This window comes from Taurulus bubalis (genome assembly GCF_910589615.1).
Source record: "Taurulus bubalis genome assembly, chromosome: 11".
NCBI classification, from domain to species: Eukaryota; Metazoa; Chordata; class Actinopteri; order Perciformes; family Cottidae; genus Taurulus; species Taurulus bubalis.
Genome location: NC_136599.1, coordinates 22,532,327 through 22,543,443, shown reverse-complemented (window position 1 = coordinate 22,543,443; position 11,117 = coordinate 22,532,327). Strand labels below are relative to the sequence as shown.

The 11,117-nt window shown below is 46.0% G+C and overlaps 1 protein-coding gene across 1 annotated transcript in view; it reads left to right on the top strand.

Moving 5' to 3' along the window:
• Positions 1 to 2,005: 2,005 nt before the first annotated feature.
• Positions 2,006 to 11,117, top strand: part of LOC306743580 (plexin-A1-like) — a gene marked incomplete at both ends in the record, with an annotated part of 182,910 nt that continues 173,798 nt past the window's right edge. Inside the window, one exon of the mRNA XM_079226108.1 lies at positions 2,006 to 3,187. Within this exon, the coding sequence (XP_079082234.1) occupies positions 2,006 to 3,187 (1,182 nt within the window). The remainder of the gene's footprint in view (positions 3,188 to 11,117) is intronic.

The window sequence follows — 11,117 nt, the reverse complement described above, 5'->3', positions numbered from 1 at the left end:
GTGCTTTGAGTGGTCGTAGGTCTAAAAAAGCGCTATACAAGTACAAGTCCATTCACCATTTACTATCACCGTTAACATCCTGGAAGGCTTCCTCTTATGGTTGACCCCAGGGATGCATTGCGAGACCCGGATACCCTTGTCTCAAGACGGTGCCTGTTCTTTCCAATGAGCTTTGTGTGGCCCGGGGATGATTGGTGCGATGAGTGCCAGTTAGAGCAAGGTTTAAGGAAAAAGCTTACAGAGTGATCAGTAGGTGCTGGTCAGAAGACATGTCAAGAGTTTCCTGGGGTTTCAGGAACGGTGAGTCCCCCCACTGGGAGCGAGACGTGAACCCTCTGACATCCGATCCACACTGGCTTTGTCTTCGGTAAGCGTCTCTGCCCGTCTGTCAGCAGACGGTTGCTTGCCTGCGTTCACCAGGCTGACCGACAGCAGACAGTTACTGAAGGGAAGTAGTTTTGACATCGGCTTCTATAGGTAGAAATCAACAATGTTTGTCTACGTTGATTCATTGATTTTATTTCCCCACCCGTTGCGATTGCCGGGAATCTGCCCGTAGTGTCACAGGAGGGTTGATAGACCGGGTGCCTTTATCAATAAATGTAGATGCAGTAAATAAATCCACAACACATATACAGTAGGATATTGGTGCCATTTGTGTGCTGTCTGAGTGACGGACGTCAAGAAACGCCTTCTGTGGGGATTGGCCGCGAGAAGGAATCCAACTCTACCTTTAGCTGCCGAGCACTGGAATTGTTAGAGACAATTTTCTTTTGTCCAAAATGTGTCACGAACAATTCCTGTGCTTTTCAGCCAGGATGTCCTTCTCTCAACCAAGTTCAAACTTTCAACAACACCCATCGCGCCCCATCACACTGTGATGGTAATAATGGCAACAATGGTTCCGATGATTGGGCATGTGGAGCCAGCCATGTTACTTCTGCCCTAGAACTCACAAGGCTTTACCTTTCCCCCAGAGCATTCAGAGATAGGCCCCTGCTTCTGTAGCGACTCTGAACCCGGGAGAGCGGATATTGGGATTGGATGGATGGAAGGTCCATCTCCCTTTCTTTTTCCCTCACTTTTTCTTCCTGTAGTTTTCACTTCTAGCAATCTCTGCCACCATCTCCCCTGCCTTTATATTGAACTGGTATGAAGCCAAATTGTTTCTCTCTCCCTCTTCTCTCTATCGTGTTGGACCAGTTCTCTCTCTCTCTCTCTCTCCCTCTCTCTCTCTCTCACACACCTGTTTTTTTAGAAGCAGTGTGCTTGTTTTTATCTGCTCTTTTGCAAACATACTGTAGGATTCTTCCTGCAGCTCTTGTAATAATTTATGGATGTTTACCTGCTATCAGGATGCTGCACATCAGTGAATATTTTGGAGGTTTTCTTAAAGGCATACATGTCATAGGTTGCGTTTTTGTGTGTGTGTATTTGAAGTTTTAAATGTATTATTGTGTGCACATCCTTTAATACCTCCAGACAATCAATACGCAGAGGAGCAATGTTCGGCCCTGTCTTCTTTTAAAAGATGCACTCCACCGAGTGGTGTGAGCCAAGAGTCGAGAAGTCAATAAAACAAAGCCGATAGTGTTTTTTTTTGTTTTTTTTTTGGACTTTGGCATCGAGGCCTCGGTGTTCGAGTCTGTGGGCGAATATTTAGTGTCTTGTCATTTCGATACAAACAAATTAATCCTTTTTGTCAGACCTCTGGATGTGCAAAACACAAGCCCATGAATGTATTGATGTCGTTGTTTGCTAAAATCTTGCCTTGTTTCTCTTTCTCAGGGCTGGTGGCGGACGAGGCTGAGGATCAGGGCTTGAGGTTATAAAAACAACAGCGGAGCAAGGAGGAAAACACAGACAGAAGAAGACGATCTGCTTGGAAGCTCTTCTTTCGTCTCATCATACCTGCAGTCCTAAAAGGCACTGACTGACCCTGCAGAGGAATACTTGCTCAGAAATACACAGCGACACCCACTCGCTCCCGCCTCCCCTCACTGCCATGTCCTCCCACCTCAACCCACCTCTTCTCATCCCCCCCATCCTCCTCCTCCTCCTCTTCCTGTCCATGTCCTCCACCTCTACCTCCACATCCCCTCCTCCCTCCTCCCTCTTCTCCTTCCTCCCACCAGAAGGGGGCCTCACACATTTGGTGGTTCACAACAAAACGGGCGAGGTCTACCTGGGCGCCGTCAACTGGATCTACAAGCTGTCGAGCAACCTGACCAAGCTGCGGAGTCACGTTACTGGCCCGGTCACAGACAACCCTCGCTGTTACCCTCCGCCCGGTGTCCAGTCCTGCCCCCACGAGCTGGTGCAGACCGCTAATGTCAATAAGCTCCTGCTACTTGATGCTGCCCACAACCGCTTGATTGCCTGTGGGAGTACTTCCCAGGGAATTTGCCAGTTCCTGCGTCTGGAAGATTTGTTCAAGCTGGGCGAGCCCCACCACCGTAAAGAGCATTATCTATCCAGCGTTGCAGAGGCAGGCACCATGTCAGGTGTCGTGATCTCCCCCGATCTTTTTGGCGGAGGCGGGAAGCTTTTTGTTGGCACCCCAATCGACGGTAAATCGGAGTACTTCCCAACGCTGTCCAGTCGCAAGTTGATGTCCAACGAGGAGAACGCTGACATGTTCAGCTTCGTCTACCAGGATGAGTTTGTCTCCTCGCAGCTGAAGATTCCCTCCGACACTCTCTCAAAGTTCCCGGCGTTCGACATCTACTACATCTACGGCTTCAACAGCGAGCAGTTTGTGTATTATCTCACCCTACAGCTCGACACCCAGCTGACCTCGCCGGATGCGAGCAGCGAACAGTTCTTCACGTCTAAAATCGTGCGCCTGTGTGTCGACGATCCAAAGTTCTACTCCTATGTCGAGTTCCCCATCGGCTGCACCAAGGATGGAGTGGAGTACCGCATGGTTCAGGATGCTTATTTAGCCCGGCCAGGGGCCCGTTTGGCGCGTTCGCTTGGTATTCAAGAGCATGAGGAGGTTCTATTTACTGTATTCGCCCAGGGTCAGAAGAACAGAGCCAAGCCGCCCAAGGAGTCGGCTTTGTGTCTGTTTACGATGAGACGGATAAAGGAGAAGATTAAAGAGAGGATTCAGTCGTGCTACAGAGGAGAGGGGAAGCTCTCCCTGCCCTGGCTGCTCAACAAGGAGCTGGCCTGCATCAACTCGGTGAGTGTTTGAGGCAGTAGTTCCCAGAAGTGTGTTTGTGATCATCGTCAGTCATGAAAATGATGTTGTTCCTGCTTGTTTTGGCTCGTGGTTTTGTGTGTGCATGTGTTGGTTTCTAATTGAAAAACACAAACAGAATAAGCTAGTTCAAGTGCACTTTCTAGTTGGAGGTTGGATGGGATAGATCGTCTTGTCCTTGCCAAAAGCATTTTAGTAGTTTAGGTTGTTTTCATATTAAGCAGGTTTAGAGAGTTACTGTCCAGCTCTAGAGCATTTGCAAATGTTTCTGTCTACATAGATGAAAAAATATGCTGTTGTTTGGCTTCAAATATTTGCACGGGTGCGGCTGGAAAATGAAGCTGAACTTTACGGGAAAAACACTGCAATGCAATTTTTTGGGTGAACACCAATATTAGCCTAATGTTTAACTGAAAGATCCGGATATTGAAAACATTTCGACTCCATACAAACATCGCCAAAGTCGAACTCTCCACCCTGGCTGGATGGCAGGTCACCAGAACTTCAAGCTGCTGCTTCTGCATGCACTTACGTTTCTCTGGTTAACCTTTACATGGAAAGTATGAATCTCAACAAATTACAACATGCAGCTGAGTCATATTTTCCATTCTGGTGGGGCCAAAACTATGAAAATATAGGTGTGATTGCACATTTAGTCATTTTAGTCTAATCCAGAATTACAGCCTATTGAGATCATTTTTACAGAAAAAACAGTATATTCACCACGATCTTCATAAGAGAGAGAGAAAAGAAAAACAAAACAGAAATGAGTCAGCATTTTTGCACTTCCTGATCCCTTGTCTACAAGTCAATGTTTTTTTTAATGGGTTTTTGGTTTGATTTTGGTCTGTGGTTAAAGCAAACTGAAGCAATTTTATTCTACAACATATAACAGGTAAATACCCCTCTCGTGAATTTTGAAGCTTTTACGTGTCTTTCAAAAAGCGCTGGCTAACAAATGGCTCGATGAGTCTGCAAAACCTCATCACGCCAAGCACTACTCCACCTTTAGCTCAGTGCTAGGGACGTGAAGTGACATCACCAGCACATCAGGCTCAGTTGTAGAGCAGGGTCTTCCTTCAATCAGAGGATGGGCGGTTCGCTCCCCGGCTCCACTAGTCCATGTCGGTGTGTCCTTGGGCAAGACACTTAACCCCAAATTGCTCCCATAGTTGTGCCTACGGTGCATGAATGTGAGTTAGTCCTGATGGGCAGGTGGCACCTTAGCCACTGCCATCAGTGTATGAATGGGTCTGAATGGGTGAATGATGACAAGTAGTGTGAAAGTGCTTTGAGCGGTTGGAAGACAAGAAAAGCTCTATACGAATACAGGTCCATTTACCATTTATAGCCGCATGTTAAGCTTTTTACGGGATTGCATTTACGCCTCGAAACTTATAAAAGTGTTGTTTCATTTGTGAAGATTATTATTATAGGGTCTACCTGCCATACAGTAGCCTACATTTTCTCCAGGCTTAGAAAACCTTCATCCATCCAACTCTCCTGCACAATGTCTGATGATGTGACCTCATGTGACCTCTAAAGGAGCTAAACACGTCGACCGTCAAAGGTGGGAATCTCTTACCACTGGCGGATGTGAAAACAAGAGGGAATGAACATGAATTTATTCCATCATCATTGAATATAATTTGGTCAAAATGTATCCACAGCTAAGTGAGACTACTCAGCCTGAGGGCGAGGGCGGCTGTCTCCCAGGAATAATTCAGACTGTCCACAGGTTGTGGGTGGCTTGTCTTTCCGTTCTTTCAGAGATGAGCTGGCCTAAGGGTGCTTGAGAGACATTGTGTGTGTGTGTGTGTTACCCACATGTCACACACACACACACACACACACACACGGCCCTGTATCCTCATGAATAATTCACCTGGTCTCACCTTCTGTTATTCAGTCGGTGCTCCATAACAACCTGCCATAAATCTCTGGACTACTCTCTCTCTCTCTCTCTCTCTCTCTCTCTCTCTCTCTCTCTCTCTCTCTCTCTCTCTCTCTCTCTCTCTCTCTCTCTCTCTCTCTCTCTGCTGTGCTTCCTTCTCTTTCTCTTTCACTCGAGCCCCATCCTTTGCATAAAGATTTCTTTCATTTTGCTAACCCCATTCTCCCTCCGCTCCTTCTTTTATCTGCCTTTCACTTGCTTTGCTTCTCTCTGTGTCGCTCCCCTCAACTCCTTCCCCAGACCTCTTCTCTTTGCCTTTTAATTTTTAACCTTTAACCCCCCCTCGTTTTTACATTCTCGCTCCTTTTGCCCCTCTTCGTCTTCTCCCATCTCTCTCTCTTTCTCGAACCTCCGCTGTTGCACCATCTCTCTCTGCCCTCTCCTTGACTTTCCACTGAGTGATGAGGTGCAGAGTGACTTAGTGTGTAAAGCCAGTGCTGGGATGTGATCTGAAAATACAATGTGGTGGGGAACAGACGATGCTGGTAAGGGAGGGGAGGGGACGGGGATGCGCAAGAGAGGGCAGCGCTGAAGAAGAAAGGGAAAGGAGAAGTGTGCGAGGAAGGGTGCGACGTCAGACGGATCACTGGGTTGAGAGTAGAGGAACAAAACAAAGCACCGCTGTGCCTCAGTGCAGCCTCGCAGAGCCCGCAGACTCTGAGTTGATAGCTAGTTGATAGGTGTTGATGGACTTAAAGTAAGAACAACACAGACACGCAGAATTACAGGCAGTTTTTTTTTGCCTCTTTTAGCCTAAGTTTGAACCAGTCTTCTCTCTTTATTCTCAGTTTTGCTAGTTTTACTAGTTTTTCTGTCCTTTTGTCAGTACAACACAATGTGTCCGACACTACTGCCAACGTCCAATTATGGCAAGGCCTTGTGGGAGTTGGAATGAGCCAGCAGGTTCATTTTTTGTGCTTCGACTGCTCACACGGCAGCTGTAGGGATCAAACCTGTGGCTATTCCATTAACCCTGTGAACCCCAAGCAGTTTCAGGGTGTTTTTTACTCCTATAACTATAAGTCCTGCACCTCGACAGAAACAGCAATCACAGCTAAAAGAAGAGAGGGAGGGAGCCCACAAAATGTCTTTTGTGCAGTGTAACACAGTGATAGCTAAAAATAATGAAAAGTTGAATTTCATTAGTATTTTATTTGACAAAAATTGGAATCAAATTAAAATGTGTGCAATATTTTTCCAAGGGCCCACTAGGGTTACCAATATTTGAATGATTTAATTTTTTTACAGGATCTGGTTCGTGCAAAAACTTGTGAAATACAACATCTTGACGAAAGTGATTTTGAGTGAACATTATTATTTTCAAGCTAGGACTTGGTCACGTTTCTTGACAGAAGTGCTTGTCACACAAGATATGTTCATGAGCCATCGTACATTTGATTATCCAATGTTGTGTTTTTTTATTTATTTTTGTACAGTTTTCTGGCACAGTTTATGTCAGCCATGTTTTCTTGTTAAATGAAGAAAGAAAGTCACTTTCTGTATTCAGCTGGCGGTGACACGTATTTACTTTTTAAGTAACGGAATCACATCCAGGAAGTTGTTGGCGTGCTGTATCTTCTAATTAAACGCCCCGCTTACAAGACAATAGCACCTCGGTCACAGGCCCACCGGTGCAGTGCGAGCGCCATGTGGCCTTGTAGTATAAAGTGTACTGTATCTGCATGTGACTATGCTAATGGCCGTACAGTTACATGATCGTCCTTTATGGCCATCTGTCGTTCCGCCTGCCGATCGATCAAGGTCGTGTCAGCCGAGCTCGCTCTGGGACGCCGCCGTGATGGATTTATCATCTCGTCGCACACGGGCCTGTTCAGCGTTTTTTCCTCCTGACGAGAGTGTTGACGGGGCCGCTGCCTCTGCGCCAGTGTCACGTGGAAACGTTCACGCTGGGGCCGCTGTGAGAGACAACACTCAAGTCAACTTCACTTCACTTGAGGAAAACCTTTGTAAAAAACGTGCTCTTTGAAGATCAACGTAAGCTTTTTAGTATTGTCAAAGGATGTCAGAGTTTTCACCTTTCTTTCAAATGATTATAGAACTTTCACTTCCCTCAGGCTGCGGGTTATCATCGACTACTCGCATCAGGTTTATAGCTACTAAAAGGAGGGGCTTTATGGTCACAGTTCCACACCCCATCTCAAATTGACTTGAGATCAGTCCAAGTCTAATAGCAATCTCTCTCCGAGGGGTCAGGTAGTATTATTCTCATCTTGGAGGAAAAGTCATTTGTTCAGTCCATAAGGGTCTCTACAATGTCACCAGTGATTTAATTTGAGATTCAGCCCTGCTGTTTAAGTCTATTTTGGACCCACAGACTGGAACTCACATGAAACCTACCTCCATGCCCAGCAAGTGGGACATTTTAGTCTTCATTTGCATTGTGTGAGGAGAAAGTGGATTGAGACGCTGTGATTGAGGGGAAATATAGACGAGCAATGGGATAATGCAAGAGACACGGACAGAGATGTGGGCAGGCATGTGGACAATGTCCTCACTGTCAGCAGGAAAGCCCTCCTTCCTTCATGAGCTGTAAGGCATCCAGCCTAAGTTGTGGCCATTAAACATAAGAACCCGAGTCATACTGTATGTATAAGTCATGCATATGTTGGGATCAGCCTGACTTCCTTTCTTCCAGTGATATAAGCGATATGAATGAGCGCCTCCTTCTAACTTCCGGCCTCGGGTGTAGAGTGGAGAGTGGAAACCCAGCAACAGCCTGGTGTTCATCTCGGTCAATGTGAAAACACATCTGTCGGCACCTCTATTAAAAAATAAATACAAATTATGACAACCACCTCTCTAGCACTAAACTCCTTCCGCGATCAAGGCCGTCGTGGACGCGTAGGCATTATTTGTCGTCCGTCCGTCATTTGGTGGTCAAAGGTCAAGGAATTTGTTTTAATTTGGCCCAAACTTAGACTTAAGTACAAAACAAGTTTTTCGGGGCCATAACTCAATAATTTACTTGCTAATCATGACAAATGTTTGAGCAGGTGTCCACCTGCTGTAGGTCAGTTTGGAAATCGTATCTCGTTGACAGATTCTATGCTAATAGTTGATGCTCTTTGTCGTTAGGAGGCCAAATACGCCTCTGCCCCCCTCTGAAGCTGACTTATTGGTTTATCTTTTTAATATGAAATGCACTTGTTTAGGTAGCAGGGGAAAAAGCAAAACAAAACATTGCACTGAACAAAGAACCCTTTCGACGACAGTTCAGCTGATGTCACACTGTGCACGACGTCTAATAACATCTCGGTCGCAATCTCCCCCACAACGTCAACTGATGTCAAAACATCTGTTCGAGGCATGTCAGATTGTACAATGGTGACACTCGAAGGGACTAATGAACTACGCTCAGGGTTTTTGTTCGTCAGAGTCCCCAAAAACTTTATTTATAGAATTTATTCAAAAAAATTACGATCTAAGATATTTATACCATGTTTTTTTTCTGAGGTGTACAAAGGCCTTAACTGTAGTCCAGCCAGTACAGTAAGAGTCTGCATATACAAAACAATGTGAACATTAATATTAGTCCGAATGTCAGACCTAGATGCTGAACTTAGATGTATAATATATCATATTTTGTCCTTTCTTTATTTTGCGAAACTTCTGTTGCACATTATGTTCTCAGTAGATCCCACCCTCAGATTACTCTGGCCACAGCGGGGTTTGCGTGTCCGTGCGTCCTCCCGAGTCCTCCCCTCGGCTGCGGGTGAGCCGCTTCTCCCGCCGTCATGAGTGCAGGCCCTCGCTCCCTGTGCGTCTTTATGTTCCAGTCATTATCAGGAAGAGGCCCGCCATCGGCCTCCTGGGAGTTAAACTGAGTGGTGGGTGACCTTCGCCGGCTGCGGGCTGCCGTCCAGCTCCACAGCTCTGTGAGCGGGCCGACCCGGCAACGCTACGGCCTCGGCATGACTAATGAGGCCGATTCAGACAGAGAGAAGGAGATACTATCCTCTGTGTGTGTGTTTAGGACTCACTTTATCTCCCTCTTTCTGGGTCTCTCTGTATACTTCACCGAGTGCTCATTTGTGTGTGTGTGTGTGTGTGTGTGTGTGTGTCCACCTTATCCTGGCCTCCAAAGAAGAGGAGGGGGAGGAAACAACAGAGGAAAATGGGCTGATAATAAGAAGTGTGTGTGTGTGTGTGTGTGTGTGTGTTATTTCTGCATTGTGTGCAGCACCACAAGGTGGATGTCAGTGGGAGAATTGGCTGCAATAACATAGTGCAAGAAGACTCTTTTGTTCTCTCTCTCTCTCTCTCTCTCTCTCTCTTGCTCACTTCGTCTCTATTTTTTTCCGAGCATAATAGTGTTTATTAATATTTATCAGTGTTGATCACTGCTGGTCAGGATTGCAGTCTATTCCTGTGACATTTTGTATTGTGTCTTCCAGGCGGCTGACACACCTATACTTCCTTAATACTTGTCACAGCCAAGGTGATCAGACAGTGACCTATAGATAACCTCTCATGCCAGCTAGTATACATTTGCGAACAGCATATTGAGCAGGGAAGCTATTTCAACTATTTAGGATACCGGAAGCAAAAGCATTGTTTATTTCAGCAATTGTTGTCTGCGACTAGTTGGAGCACTTCCAGTTGGCTTGAATCTGTCCCGGTTGAGTCATCGGTGCAAAAGATGAGCTACTATGTTTGTGAATGGCTGGGTCGTCCAAAAAAAAGGCACAAGGATATGTAGATAGAATTGTGAGCAGCGTTTTTAGTTGAGATAAGATCCAATCGCCAAGCTTAAAATTCTGTTGTGTGCACCATTGACATTGAGCTGAAGCCAAAGTCTACACCTTGTGGAAAAACACCCATGATACCTTCCGCAGCTTAAGGCGGCCATCTTTCAGAATCTTGGTTTGCAAAATATGGTGCAGTGCTGGGTCCCCATTGTACTGACTGAATCTGTGAGGAAAGTGACATATGTTACATGAATCTGTAGCATTGTTGAAGAGGTATTCATTGATTTTGTTTGGGAATAAGCTGTAACTGCAACACAAGGCATGTTATCACTTCAGAAAGACGTCGTGGCGAAACCGTTTTGCAAACAGATGCCTGCTCACATCACATCACATCCAGCAGACAGGAAGCAGCATTAGCATTCATTTGGAGTTGAGTGTTAAGTCCATTCACTCTACTTATAGCTCCTTTTTTTTTTTTTTTCCCCGACTACTCCTGGGGGACATTTAGCAGCTCTTCAGATGCTAAATGTTTTCGCAGTACACACCAGCTAGTCATTGCCATTGTTGTCTGTCTGGACAGGTAGTGCTTTTTTGTTGTTGTTGCTTAAAACGGCTGCCGGCCGCTTCTAGAAAACGATGCTGATGGGAGCTGACCTGCACAACCAAAGCAATATCCCTGAAAGAACAACATGCACCGCTCTCTGCGAGTAAGTCACCGCTTGTGACTGCTTTCACACTGCACACAGTCATTTACCTACAAAATAAGGTCCCTAAAGTTACTGTGAGGAACTTTTAACTGCTTATGAAATGGGCTCAATTTAACACTGACGCCTCTGCATGATCTACATTAGTAATACATCAGAAAGCCAGACAGGAACAGTGCGTAGCAGACTGTCGGACCCCTGCTGCAGTACAATGGTTTTCTAAAGAGAAGCTGGTGGGTGGAAATGCTACCGCGTTTTGTCCACAGGGACCGCCAAAACCAACGCTTTAACTCCCGCCTCAGAAGCCGACACGTATCTCGGTGGGCCCGGTATTTATTGACGCTGTTTCTTGTAGAGCAGGGGAGAGAACCCGAAAGCCTAAACATCTCAGGCCACACGGATCATTTCTCCGGCTTCTCCAAGAAACCAAAGTTTTTTATGACTCAGCGAGAGACTAAAGGACTTGTAGAGATGGATTCCGTCTGGCCGTGCCGTGATGGATACACGCCGGGTGAATTGCTGTCAAGCGCTGTCTAGAACACAGC